Below are 15,589 nucleotides of genomic sequence, written 5' to 3' on the forward strand. Positions count from 1 at the left end.
TAATGAGCCAATGTGATTAATATTCCTATGTATGACTCATGCAAGATCATCCTCTTGACCTCTCTTTTGCATCCAATACTGGACAGAGAAACCTGTTACCACCCTTGCCACTTGGAAATGGGCAGCTACACAGAGTATGTTTGATGCTGAAAGCAAAGCATACATGGAAGACACAAATCAAAACAGCAAGCACCATTCACTCACGCAAGACAAATGCATACACAAGCGCACAATGCAATGAAGACTATTGTCTATGCATAAGCTTATTGCATACACTTGTGTCTGAGAAGCTACATATACACTTAACTTGTTCATTAGGTTTACATACCTGTTCTCCTCCTCCTCTATTTTTCCTCAGTTGAGCAGGACTAGAAAACAACAGCTCACCACCAGATAAAACACTTAGTTTTCAAACTTCCCTGCACAAGCTGATTCTGCAATCCTGTTCCAATCTACACTACTGTGTCTCTTTCAAGAATCTCCTCTGAACTGAAGTTTGCTGGCTTGCAATTTTAAAGCATTTTTATAAGCCACAAAAACATTGTTTTGCAGGACAAGAGGCTACAGTGAAAGTATCTGTATTTATCATATAAAAGCTGACATCAAATTCTTACAGCTGGAACTGGTTCATTGACACATGTTACAGTATGTACTTTAAGTAGTGATTTAAAATAATATATATAGTTTTCAAGCATTGGAATAACATATAACAATTATCTTTGAAAAGAAGCAAACCACTGTCCCTTTAAAAACAATCAATTATCTCATTTTATGAGATGTAAATAATAATTATGCAATGTTTTCCATTCTGGAGTCAGCAAAATTATAACGTTGTCAAAACAAAACAAACAGTATTTTATACTGAAAGACTCCTCCTAATTTCTACCGTCCTTAAAAATCACGGTCACTCAGAAATATGACCAAGGCAAAAGATTACAACAGTGAAAGACAATGTAATACAGAACAAGTATACCTGCACCCATTCAAACCCAGTACCTGGTATGAGCCAAATGAGACACAAATTTACCTTCAGTATTTGCACGCTCACCACTTTGCTGTCCTGCTAGCTTTTTTGTAAAATTGATATATCAAGTCCTGAATATATGTGTAAACACAGAAAGCACCCAATTTCAGGTTCCCTCTTATGTTTTCACAGCATTAATGATTGTGCAGGTTTTGTCATGCATGTAAACCCTGTAAAAGCAACAACACCATCCAGGTGCAGTGCACTGCAAAATGTAAAGCTATGTACCTATTTGCTAATATATGTTTATTTATATAATGGACTATGGTCCTACGCTTTCTAGCTTGTATTCTGAACATTTTTCATCTGGAAATTATAGCCTCCACTGGCCTGCTGCCAACACTCATGATACATTCCCTCAAGTATTCTTATAGAGAAATGAGAAAAGTCACTACCCTATTAAAAACTGGATCCTATGGAGATAAACAGTACATTTAAATTAGATACAAACCCAAAATAATAAGCCTTGCACTTACCCCTTTCTAATATACCAGACCAGAGACAGACAGATGTACTCAATCCATGCAAGCACATTCCAAACAATCCAGAACATTAAAAATAAATTCTCAACTTTCAAACACTTCAGATATATTTTTCTTAAATACTGCCTTTCTTTCTAGCATTTTATTTTATAGCTTCTATTAACAGGTAACATATTATCCCACACAGCCATCATAAACCTACTACTTTTCAGTACCTTTTTTTTTTCTTAATTCTGATTGCTTGACTGAATTTTCATCTAGTCAGCTGAACTTAATCTCAGACATGCTTTAGAGTACTTATTTTTCACAAAATAAAATAATCTCTAAGATTTCATTATGTTATTAAAAAAACTGAATAAGTCATTATTACGTTTTTCTGAAAAGACCTTTTTTAACTTCCAAGTTACAGGGTAAGAACAGCTAGATATGGTACTGTACCCACTGCAAAAAGGAAAGATATCACAGATAAAGAAAGTGGAACACAGAAGGACACACAATTCAACTTTAGACACTTAAACAAAAGATTAAAATTACTTTGATATAGTAGTTCAATGAGAAAATGTAATAGAACCAAGGGTACATAATGAATATTTTGTTGCTGTTATTTTATTGAAATGCCATCTTTATGACAAGAAAAAAATAACTTGTTAACACTCAAATAAAAGTTCACAAAAAATCCTTATCCAAACCAGTATGACAAGATTTATTTACTTCATAATCCTTTTTTTTTTTTTTAAAATGTCCTAAGAGTACAAGTGTAAAGAAATTATGTGACTTACTAATGACTGACGCACACAAAAATAGAGTATATCACATTTTCTTTCAAGGTTTTCTATGTTCATACAACAACTTGCATTAGATTGACAAATACATTAAATGGTAGCTTAGAAAAGATAGCTTTCTAAATAGCACAAAATATTAATTTACTGCATCAGAAGAATAAAACACATGAAACTCAGTAGCTACCCGATTTTTAAAGTATCTGATAGCTGCAAAAAAACATCATTTCTTGCAATTGGACAGAAAATATTTCACAGAGAATCAGTTCATGGCATTCACTTGCAGCCTACTTTGGAAAAGTTAACCTTTTGAACCATTCTTTGGGTATGCTGACCCCTAAAGGTCTAAGAATACTAAATCTGATTAAGCCATAACACATTTGAAATATAAATTGTCCAAATACAGTTCTCCAGTAAGTTACTACGCCATAACTATTTTTGTTTTCAGTGTATTTGACTAAAAAACATTTTTAACTTAGGTCAGTAATAGCTCAAAATGTCATGAATTAAAAGGGGTCTACAAGTAGTTATACACAGTAATATAGATAGGAATTCCTTTACATTACTAAGAAATGCATTATCTCCAAGATGGAGTATTCCTTCTCTCTTCATGAGAAACTTGACATTTATTACGGTTTTAGAAAGAATACACAGGATAAAATTCCCCAAAAGAAATAAACAAAATCAAATCAGGCTCCCATATAAGAGGCATCTTAGATGTTGACACAACTATTCCATTTTTTTCTTTCAACCTACATATAGCCACTTCCTGAAAAAATCCACCCTTCTATGATGTACCGAAGGTCTCCTTCCTGTGTCCGTGCTTTCTTCAACCTATGCATTGTTACGCAGACACAGGCCACTTCCCAACACTTTTCTCAGTAATTCAGTCACGTAACATGCTCTCAAATTAAACTTTTTCTAAAGTTTCTCTCATGAAGCACAGAAAAATGTATCTTAGAACAGCAGTGTGGTCATCCAAATATAGAAAGAACCTTCCATCCTCATCAAGATTAAAACTCCATGAACCATGGAAAGGATGAATGCCCTTCCTTCCACATTAACCAAGGCCCTCTCAACCTCACAGACTACCTTACTGACTACATTTGGTTGAGGTAATAGTGAGAAATTGCTAATATTTGTAGATGACTTAATCATACGTTGGCCAGGTATGAATAGCAAAGAAAGTTACTTTAAGAGAGACTTCAGATTTGTTGTTCACTCTCCAAAATTTTAAATAGGGTAAGTGCAATATACAGGCTGAGAACTTAAATAAAACTTGTTAGGATTGTACAAAACCAGCTTCAATAACCCAGAAAATAAAGCTGATATGTTACATTCCTTACTTTGCCTGCACATATATAGAAGTCTAGAAAGAATCGTGTTTGTAGCTGCTCTCCTGTTAACCCAAATACTTTTTAGAGGCAGTGTTTTTTTTTCCTTTTCTTTTCTTTTCTTTTCTTTTCTTCCAAAGTCAGCTATATATCGGCAAGAACAAATACATTCCAGTCACTGCCTAGTACTGGTACAACACCTGAGGTTCCTTAGTAATATCTTAAAAGTCCCTACCTTTTGACGAGTTCTCCATTTGTTCTTCTGAACTTGTTTGATCTGGCACTGACTCCAGTTTTTCCTCCAACATTTCACAGCTAAAATAAAGCAAACTCTAGATAAATAAACTTGAAACAATATAACACACTTATACTTTGCCTTCATTTGACAGAAAATTTACAAGACAAATGATTTAAAAATATTTTTAATAGCACAATAAAGTCTGTGTACTCTAACAAAGAGTGTTAAATTGTATTTCTCAATAAAAGATATTTTCTTCACACATCTAGTTTACATTACGGTTTAGTTCAGCTTTCTACAGCATGTAATGCCTTCATGGCAAAATTTATTAGTTTGTCTTCTTGTTCTAGAGTCTGATCTTGGAAGTATATGCTACTGAGCACAGCATAAACCACACCGAATAGTCCACTCTTGAGGGAATGAGACTGCTCACTTTGGTAATTATTACAGATGGTAGTATCTGCTTCACTTTAAAACATTCTTTCACCTGCTTGAATTTCCTGGCTAAATACAGGTGAAGTGGCCCTTGACCATGCCAACTCTGTACTTGAATGTTTTTCTAAACAACTAAATAATTTAACACATCCTACTATTTGCATACATATTGCTTCAGACTATACAGTTAATTACATGGTTGCAATACTTTATGTAACTGAGGATCTTCAAAAGACAACCCTCAAACTCAAACACAAGCCCTACAGTAAAATGTTAGTTTTACTATGTAACATTTTTAATGTTAAAATATATATTGTTATAGGTTAAAAATTTAAAGAAAGTAGTAATCTTGCTAATATAGTAAGCTTACCAGAAATTTTATTACTTACAAAGGCATCTCCTTTAAAATGTATTATACAAAGAACAATTTTTCAACTTTTACTATTATCATTATGCTTATTTTGTATTTCTTCCCTGCAAAAATTTTTCTACTCTTATTAAAAAGATACAGCACATGCCTTGAAGATGCAATAACCAGATCATGAAAATACCCAAAGCGTTGTCACTGTGTTGATAAATGTAGAAGTTAAACCAAAACAAAAAAAACATTACATAAACATTTTAAAATTCAAGTGCATTACACCAGGACATATATTTTTAATTAATAAAGCAGGAGACAATTTTTTTTTCCTATACGACACCAGAGGCAGATATTTTCTTTTTTATATCTCAGATTATAAAAAATATACTACTTCTGCAAATACTTAAGATTCAAGACTAGCATTTATTCAAGAAATGCATATCTAGCTTGTATTTGTTGTTAACTATAAATGGGCATGATAAGAAAATGTTGATTTGACGTGCTTAGGTCTTAACAACAACAAAAAAAAACACTTCATGCCATATCGCAGAACACTGAGTTCCTTACAGAAGTCCCTTAAATGAAGCTGTACGCTTCTTTTTCAATTCTGTGTAACCGTGTTGATTTGGAGTTGGCAATCTTTTCCTAAGTTCCTCATTTACTTTTGGATTAGCTGAAAATATAGAAGGTTATTAATATCAAGAAATAGGTTTCTGTCAATGAAGCCATTTCCCTACATATTGCACAAAAAGGTTCATAATAATTGCAGTATTTTAATAAGATATTCATATAGCAAGACATGAAGAAAATATGGTATTTAATAACCTCTGGAGTATTTTAAAACATGTCTTAGGGCCTTAATGTGCCTAGTAATATACTATTTAAAACCATAATTTTATCCCTCCACAATATACAGTCATTCTTCCTCACCATTTACCCAGCTAATGAATGCCAGCAATTAGTAAAATGTAATCCCATTGCACAATCATTTTAATGCTTTTAGCACTCAGAAAAGTAAACACCAAATTAATACTGCTCAAGCCATATCAGATCCTAGTTGGAAGCAAGCAATTATAGTTCAGCTCCTCAGGTGTAATTAAATGATTGGAATGATTTAGTTCCATAAATGCAAGTTAATTCATAAGCAAGCAACAAATATACTGGGAGTAATTACAAGAAACATTGACAGCCTAAGCAGGGCATGTTCTTTCACGTACCTCATGTAGGAAAATGCTGCCCTCTCCTGGAAATAATAGAGCATATCAAATGGATAATTGGAGAAAGAAGTCAAGAGACTCATTTCACAGACTGTCTTCGTAGGGGAAATATGTTCTGTTAATTAACAGGTATTTTCTGTTTTAAACTTATCAAAAGTATGTTTATTTTCTGTATCAGATTAAGGCAACCTTTTTGATCGAAGTGAAACACGGACCTTTGGGGAGCTCCCTAGGGTTTTCAGTATACTTTCCCCATTATTAGAAAGAAAATGCTAGTTAATAGAAGACCAGATATTCCATACACTAACTGGTTGTTCTGAACACACTTCAGTGGGTATCTAACTTATGTACAACATTTATGTATCATTCAAGATATAGCTTTACAGTGGGTATTTCAAAGGTAAGGTATCTTTGGAATCTAAACTTATCAAACTATTATTCAGTGTTAAATTTCAAGTCAACACCTATCGGCAGCTGGACACAACCATGAAGGTTTTCTCAGGAGGAATCATCAAAAAAATCAAATACAATTATTTCAAGGCTTTAATTTAATTTCAATACAATCTGCTAATAATCAATCTATCTAACAATCAAAATAAAGATGGAGATTAAAATAAAGTATATTGGTAGACTTAAACAAAACTGAAAATACAAGGTGAAACTGTAACCCAAAATCTGGAATTAATTTTAAATACTGACTTCCTTATTCACTATCTATTTATTTAATCTGTGTTTGTTAAGACTACTACTTATACATTAAGCAAAGAAACTGAGGGGGAAAAAATTATATTCATCAGATAAAGACTATAAGCAATAGTCAAGAAAAATTCACTCTAAATATATAAGTACAAAGCCACTTACATATATGAATATAAATTAACCAATATCTTCCCACTAAAGAAATCCCAGATCTACCTATTTTGCCTTCTACAGAAATAACAGATGCTTCCCAGTGCAGCACACAGCAGCACATGAAAGAATCATATGCTGGGGCCAGTATCTGACTATTTTCCACACGCATAAATTGACTGTAAAAAAAGCTTTATTCAAAAGGACGTATCATTGTTAGAGCATGAAATTGTTCTTTACCAAGAGCACTTTGGCATCAAGATATGTCTTTGTTCCTGATCTCTGTGTATTTCAAAACAAACCAAAGTTGAACACAAATATTGTCACTGTGACTGTACCTACTGTGGAAATGAAATAAATTACTTTAAGAAGTCATATTATTAAAAGTTTAAAATGTACAGCACATTTGCTTTGCCCTTTGATGTCACAGTCCTATTTTTCTATTCAAATCTTGTACACTGTAAGTTAATTGCTTTTGGAAACTACTTATTATTCATGTAAAAATTAATGTGCCAATGTGTTTAAATCCTTTTAAATGACCATTCATGCATCTTTCTTCTTTAAGTGCCAATGAAATCTGTCAAAGATATCAATGCAAGATGGTCTTAGAGAAAGTTCTAATAAAGATTTTTTTCTGCTAACATAAGATTTTCATTTTCGTCAACTTTACTTAAATTCCATTAATTTTTTAAGCTGCTTTTAATAAATTCACAAGTAAAAAATTTTAGGCTCCATAGTCTGTCATTTGTGTTCCAGCTGACTTTATGAATATTAATAACAGTGTTATCCTGATTAAATAGGCTTCATATAAAATCCCTGTGAATCCTATAGCTCAGACATCTCATTTTTCCAACTCTTTATGAATTTGGATTCAGACATTAAAGTGAAAAAAAATTAAAAAACAGATTCAATGGTACATTCGTGCACCTTAAGCAAAAAAATTAGATGTTCTAATGAGTCAAATAATTAAAATTGATTTCAGGCTTTCTGTAAACATGCAACATATTTTAAGTCTAATGAAAACATCAACACTTCACAGAACAAAGGATTAAGAATCTATTATAAAATAGTAATAATGTCTGTCCTTAGCCTTACCTTAAACAACAGATGATATCATCTTAACTCTTCATATACGGACTGCTGATTTGCAGAAGTACTTCCCAGAGAGAAAAAAATACTAGATGCTTAATTACATAAGCATATGTATGAAATACATGAACATTCTCATTTAGCATGGGTTCCCAGTGGAAAAAAACAGCATTTAACTGGGATATACTTCAGCAAAACCAGCCTTTTCCTAAAGAACATCAAAACAAAGGAAATCTTAATATTGTCCAACAAGAGTCAAGCAGTCACAGTTGCAAACTCCCAACTTCTTTCCATGTTTATATGTTTGAATTATTCACATCTATGACAGACAACCATGGGAACTAAGCTCACTTAGCTCACTGCACTGCCTTCATTATTATTATTTTTTTTTAAATACATTAGTGCTAAAATTACTACTTCTTACTGAGAAGATGGTCATCAAAATATTTTGCCTTTCGGTACATTGTATTTTGAAGGGGATCTTAGAAGGGGAAAAAAAATGAACAAAATAATGAGTTATTTAAGAGGAAGGCATTCCGATACTGGTTCAAATTACTTACCACCACAAACACTTAAGAGTAATTAAATAAAAACAAGAGGTATATAAAAACAACGTAAATCTACAAAGGTATGAAGCATACAGCACTTTTGCAGTTCTGGGTAGCTTTTATTGCAGCTGCGGACGTATTTCACTTTCAGAGAAAAAAAAAATCAGGAGCTTCTGCAGCATATAGATTACACAAACGCAAGCAAGCACCCACACAATATCAGAAACTTTCAACCATCGGACCAGTGATGTTGACCCAAGGCATTTTGATTCCTGCCAGTCTGCCGTAGCTCCCAGCACACTCCCTCCTTGGGCAGGAGATGAGGAAGTTCAACTTCCCAGTTCCTGGAGCTCAGTTCCTGACTTCACTCCCTGGAAACCAAAAGGCTGCTGAAACCCCTCTGTATGAAGCCCTGATGGCTGTAAACCCCTCGTCCTTGTTTGCGCCTTTACAGGTCTTGAGCTACTGAATCATGCACAGCCTTCACAGCTGCAACAAGAAGCAAATGGCTGCTGGTGTTGCTGGAATTCACTCTTCTTAATGAAAAGTCCTTAGGTCTTGGAAGCATTTGCCACAAAGGGGGGCTCCTCTACCTGCTCAGCCTCTGGCAGAACTAGAAACCAGCTCCCAGCACCCTTGGGAATGGCACCAAGCCACCCTTTGTCCTGCCTAACGGTGCAGTCAACAGTTGCCAATGACAGAGTGGGGATGGAGCTCTAAAGGAGAGGTAACACCATACACTTCACCGATAGGGAAATAAAGAATCAATATTAGTGTTATTTTTGTAAGCTTAATTAGATCACCAGGATCTCCTAAAAATATCCTGAAACATTTTGCCCCAGGCCAACCTAAGCAAAATAACTTAATTTAGGAGGGTATACTATATAAGAAACAAAATTACCTTCTAGGTACATTTCCCAAGGGAACAGACTGTTTTCTTTATCTCAGGTGCATGCCAAATTTTGAAGCAGTGATACATTCCTCCACAAAAGATTCACATTTCCTCACTACCATACACAACTTTATGGAAAATCAGAAACATAATGCAACTCAAAATAAGTTAAAAATAGTTTGGGGAAGTTAGAAAAATATTAGTCAAAGAATAACTGAAATAGTCACTGTAAATATTTGTCAGGTGTGGAATAAAAAAAAATCAATCTCTTAGATATTTGAAAGTCATGAAATGAAATATACTTTGAAATTTGATTATGGAGTTACTTATTGTATTGTATTTTATTACTCTTATTTGCTTTAAAATAGAAATATTTCATGCAAAATATTCTGTTTCATTTTAAAGGGAATATAAAAGCTATGCAAGTGTATTAGCCCTCCACATGGATGAATGCAGCATGAGTAGTACTTCACATGTAAAACTCCAGCACTGCCACAAAAACTTCCAGATTTTGACTTATAGAAGTTAAGTGCATTATCTGGAAGCTTGATAAAAACATTTTCCCAGAGGGCAGAATAATATAATAATCCCTAGCTTTTCTCCCGTAGCGATTCTTGGCCCCAAAAGAGATGAGACACCTGCATTAAGTTCTGAGCAACCTGTACACATCAGAAAAACATGGAGAACCAGGGCTCAGATATTTTTTTATTCTGCTGCAGAAACTTCTCATACTCTATGAAGAATTTGCATCTGATGCTTTTAACGATGACATACACTGAAACACAGAGCACTCATTCTGTGTTGTGCTTTTGACAAAGGCAAGAGAGAATACATCTTTTGTTGCAGTTTTTAACTGGTTTAGAGTAGATTGTACCCGTTCCTGAAATAAATTTAATTGGATAAAGGACATGCACTTCTATCTTTCTTTATTTTTCCTCCCTGACTAATTTCTGGTATTAGGTCAGTGTCTTCAAGGCTCATTTTTCTTTTTACACATACAAGGAAGTGTTTTATGTGCATAATAAATCACTGATTGCCAATATCCCCATACCTTTTCTCCCCTCTGTTATATTCTCTCTCCTCCATTAAAAAATGAAATAATCTTTGTATTTTAGTTATTAAGCAATCATCAGTCTGCTCTGTCCTCTTCTATCCCAGTTTTTAGCTGCCCTTTGTCTTCCATTTCTTTTCTTTTATTCTTAGTTTTGTCTTTCCTCTGACAATACATGCCTTTTCCTTCCTCCTCTCTGCCATCTCTTTGAAATGTAAAGAAAACCACACAGGATCTTGTCAAAGTCTGTATCTACTTTTTGTCCATCTTTTCTCATCTGCGTGTGTGTTCTGTGAGGTAGCTTTCTTCTGTGACATGTCCATAAACATTTTTTTTTCACTCTAATCACGAAACTATGATATGCTTTGGTCAGGTGCAGAATAGTCAATTCATTTAACCATCCTTCAGCTTTGTTGTAAATAAATCACTGGTCTTACTGTCCAGGGCACTAGATCTCCATATCTAAATAGTTTACAACCAGATTGTGATTTCCATAGCCTGCACAGATAAAGACACAGATGTTTTAAAGCAGCTTCTGTCCTATTTGGAACAAAGAATATTTAGTAGAATTAGGACTATGTCATCATGGTGATGAGGGCTACCTGCCCATTACACTCTGCTCACAAAATCACCACCAGTAGATAAATCCTTTCTATTTAGCACTTCTGCGATGATGCTTTAAGTGCTGTGTCCAGTATGAGGCTCCCAGGAATATCCTGAAGGAAGTCAAGAAGAGCCAGAAAGACGATGAGAGGTCTGTAGCACATGACTTACAAGGAAGGTAAAGGATTTTTTCACAGTGAGGAAGGTCAAACACTGAAACAAGTTGCTCAGAGGCTGCAGAATCTCCTGTTGCTAAAGATAGGCAAAACTCATCTGGATATAGCAAGCTGACCTAACTTTGGAAACGGCCTGGTCTAGCAGAGGTGTGAACTGGGTGATATTCAGAGGTGCCTTCCTACCTATTTTATTATGCCAATGACTGTAATTAAAGTCATCAAAACTAGTATTCCTACAATACACTAAATTCTGCATTGCTTTCTGCTTGACAGTGCAGGACAGCAGACCAGAGAAAAAGCAGAAAGGCACAAGAATTATTTCTTTTACCATATAAATAAGTTACTAGCCTAGATTTTACCATAAAAGCAAAAATGAAGTCACAGAATATTATGCATGTGTAAAAATGAGAAGGGGTTATTTAGCAGCATAATAATAAACCACTAGTACAAGTAATAACATTAAACAGAAATGACATTTCTCCTGTCCAAAGCATCCCAATTTAATTGTTGAGCTGACTTCACGGAACAAAGGAAGATAGAGCAGGAACTTAGAGAAGGAACGGAAGCAACAAACCGAACGGAAGCAAAGGAAGTCTCAGTTTATCCAGCCAACTCACATTTCTCAAAGTCCCTTCAAATAGCCCCCTTTTTCCTGACAACAAACATATTAAAAATGTAAAGCATAAAGACTACAAAATAGTGTGGATATTGGAGCCTGATCAAGAACCACCATGAGTACTAAACATGTTGAGGCCTGATAGAAATGTGCCATCCTTTCAAGACCTGGTAGTGAATGAGGCCCACAGGCCTCTCAGAGAAATACAGCTGCACCAACTACTTATGTCAGAACATTTTGAACAGCATGAGAGCACAAACGCACCTCCTCTGCTGTCATAAAACAAAACATCCAGTGCATTGTATGTACCCCAAATTATCTACCCACTCAAATTCAAGAGCATACACTTGAGCTGACAAGAATCATGACACCTGAAATTTTACAAACTGAATACAGCAAAGAAATAAAGCAACAAATCCAGATCGGTTTTGTTCTTTAAGAGAATTAACTGAGCCACCAGTTTTTAAAAATGAGTATCTGAAGAGAAAGCTGTCCTTTAAGCTGTCCTCTTTATGTAAGATCATAACCGTTCCCTAGAATGTGCTTGCACAATCGTAAGATGTTGCACAGGTGTGAACATCAACATACTTTTGCCTACAACTCAATAAATATATTGTCTCTTGTCAAGTTATGTTTCTTTTTAAATCTAGCAACTAGATCCAGTACATAGTGTCTTCATTTACTACAAATAGTAGTTTAATACTTGTAAGTGAGAAAATGGAGACTAGTGATGAGTGTTGTCCCTCAGGGGTCTGTATTGGGACTGGTACCATTTAACGTCTTTGTTAGCGACATGGACAGTGGGACTAACTGCACCCTCAACAAGACTGTGAATGACTCCAATCTGAGTGGCATGGTTGACACATCGGAGGAAAGGGATGCATTCCAGAGGGACCTTGAAAGACTTGATATGTGGGCCCATGCAAAACTTATGAAGTTCACTAACAAATGCTTTCTTCCCAATCAAACTACTGCAATATTTTTGTTTACTTTGGGAAAAACAATATATTTATCTTTAATCTAAGCTACTTTGGAAAATACCTCAAACTTTTTCTCAGCTGAAACTGACCAAAAAAGTTATCTTCACACAGTAGAAAGGAAATGTCTACTGTGAATAAAAGCTTCCATCTAAAATAGTTAAGTTACAAAAGATGGAAAACTCAAAAAAGGTCTAGAAAGAGATGCAGGACAACTTGAAAAAACAGGCAAAATTGTCAGATTCCCAATATAATAAAAGCTCTGTCATTTCCGTTCTTCTATTTCAACCAATGAAATATTTAAGCATTTTTGGAAGTATGCACTTGCATAATTAGATCATTGAGGAACTGGAGTTCCTTGATGTTGTCATCATTTAAGATTACATACAACATCATAATATATAAAGAACAGAATAGAGAAGCCAGACAGACTTACACTGTTTAAAACATTTCTTTACTGTGTTTTGAAGTCATTTGAAAGCCTTAGAAAGCATGTTATTTGGCTAAAAACATGAAAATAATTTATGATGAAGAAGCCTTAAAGAATTTCTCTAAGAACAAACTAAAAAGAGGTTCAGGTAAGTTGAAGGTTATATAACTGACAGAAGAAGTTTTTACTAGGGGTTCTGAGCTTCAAAAAATCAGATTCTTTCCACAAAGACAAATTGAAGAAAAAAAATCCTGGAAAAGTTCCAGACCAAGAATTATCAAGCCAGTTTCAGCAAGATTATTCTCTTCAGTTTTTATAAAAAGAAACAGATGGATGTTCTCTTCATTCTTGCAACCTCATCATAAATTCAGATATCTAACACTCATTATTCCTTGATTCATCAAGCTACATTAATGTTTTAATTGCCACAACACTTGACACCAGAGGTGAAAAGAAGAAATTAGGTTAGGTTTCAGAGAGCTGAGAGAGCAGCTGAATCTTGGCCCCACAAGTTATTCCTGGGCAGAGCAAAAGAGCTCTAAATCCACTTACTAGACAAAGGAGGCAAAATCCTTACTTAGACAGCACTTCTGAAACCCAAGCTCATTTTGATGTCTGCTTTCTCATGCACGTAATCTTGCTTAACAGTTTGAGGCTTATTTGTCAGACATTCTGGGCATTGCAAGTTGCACTGCTTGGCATCACTAAAAAATAAAACAAAATAAAGCAAGAAGACTTGATAACATAAGCATAGATAACACACAAGATTTTATATACACACAAATAGAACAATTCTGAAGATATTCTTGGACATGCTGAAACTGTAAGACTTTTAGACTCCAGAGCTTCATCTTGCCTTTCATGTTGAAGGAGTAGCTAACAAGAAGGTTAGGTATTTGCACTAGGATGTCTTCTGTGCCTAATACAGCATTAGAAAAAATCCTAAACAGCTTTCTATTTCACAGTCAAACTGGGAGAAAAGAAGGGAGAAAATCATTTGGAATATTTCTTAAACACTATGAACGAAGGCAACTTTTCTTGATTGCTGTGCTTTTATGACACCTTGCTGTCGAAGGCAAGACTTAACATGACTTCTTGTTGTCAAAAGCAAATCCTAACATGTTCAAACTTTAACGTAAAAAAGGCGTAATTTTTCTGATAAAGTTATGTCACTTTGACACTGCATTCAGAGTGCTTCATCATTCTTTTAATTTCTTCAAGAATTTAAAGCCACAACATCTAACTAGTTATTTCCCTTTCTGAAAACATGTCAATAAGTAACAGTCCTCTTTTGCTTCCTTCTGATCTCAAGGCAGTATTTCACCATACTCAGTTATTCAGTTGGATTGTGAATGTACTGAGTAGACAGGTTTGGAAAAAGACGTACAGTGGTTAGATGGTAGTTTTTGCCTTATATAACTTAGCTTATTAGAATATGCTCATCCTGCCTGAAAAGAGTTCGGTGAATTTCATTTATTCATCACACTGAACTTCACTGAGGGGCAAGGTTACTTTTGATTTATAAAGGTGCTCACTTTAAAAAAGCTAAATTTAAGGAAAAGGCAGTTTAGGATTTGAAGGTTTCCCAAAGTGTTTTCAAAACAGACTGGGAAAAAAAATAAAAATAAAAAAACACTCATCCTCTCAGAAAACCATTAAGAAACACCTTCCTAAAAACCTGCATCTCTAGATATCTGAGAAGTCCAGAGACCCTGTAAATAACAATTGTTTGTTCCAAACACAATTTTAAAATCTGGTAACAAGTTATAGTTTTGTTTCAAAATATTTTGGAGAAAATTATTTTTTATGAATTGAAATTTAACATTATCCTGAAAGAATTTCTATAGCAACTGGAATTAATTCTGCTTTTACTCACAATATCAAATTCCTCACTTGTATTAGTAAACAGGAATACTTTTACAAATAATTGTATTTTACTGGATTACAGGTTAAAAAAAATCAACATCAGCACACACACATGTACCTATATATGTATCCATCACTGCGTTATTTTCACTACATGTGGGATTCTTAAGAACTAGAGATGTACAGTTAATTCTTGATTTCCCTGATCTCTATAACAAGCTGAATGGCTGCATTACTGGAAAGAAAATGTAATATGTAATGCTAAATGGGTTCTCAATAAACTAGCTGTTTTTTGTTCTTTAACTTTTAAGATAAACTTGGGAAGCGCATATTATACCAAACAGGAAACAAGCTACTGGGCAGATATAAGCAGTGGGGAACCTCAGTATGATAACAGCATATGCTATTTTTAGTAAGTTTTCTCTCATAAGTGCAAGACAGTGAATGTTTGCCAAAAGAATTTTACATCCAGGAGGGTTTTTGAAATATGAAAGATACTTTTAAACTATGAAGAGAATTATAAATTTTGCCTAATATTTAGTAACCTTCAGATACTGTAATTCCACTTCAGATCCTGGAAAAACATTCTGGAGACAAATATTAGTCTACCACTGGATAGTGA

The 15,589-nt window shown here is 34.4% G+C and overlaps 1 protein-coding gene across 7 annotated transcripts in view; it reads right to left on the minus strand.

Annotated features, from left to right (window-relative positions):
- MIPOL1 (mirror-image polydactyly 1) overlaps window positions 1-15,589 on the minus strand; it is a 194,842-nt gene that overhangs the window by 156,248 nt on the left and 23,005 nt on the right. For 6 of the 7 annotated variants that reach the window (XM_040558627.1, XM_040558625.1, XM_040558626.1 and 3 more), the window contains one exon: window positions 3,855-3,934. In XM_040558627.1, coding sequence (XP_040414561.1) covers window positions 3,855-3,927 — 73 coding nt within the window. In that variant the 5' untranslated portion in view covers window positions 3,928-3,934. Of the gene's footprint in view, window positions 1-3,854; window positions 3,935-13,653; window positions 13,806-15,589 lie in introns of all 7 variants that reach the window. The other variant, XM_040558628.1, reaches the window with a different exon arrangement.

This window comes from Cygnus olor, chromosome 5 (genome assembly GCF_009769625.2).
Source record: "Cygnus olor isolate bCygOlo1 chromosome 5, bCygOlo1.pri.v2, whole genome shotgun sequence".
NCBI classification, from domain to species: Eukaryota; Metazoa; Chordata; class Aves; order Anseriformes; family Anatidae; genus Cygnus; species Cygnus olor.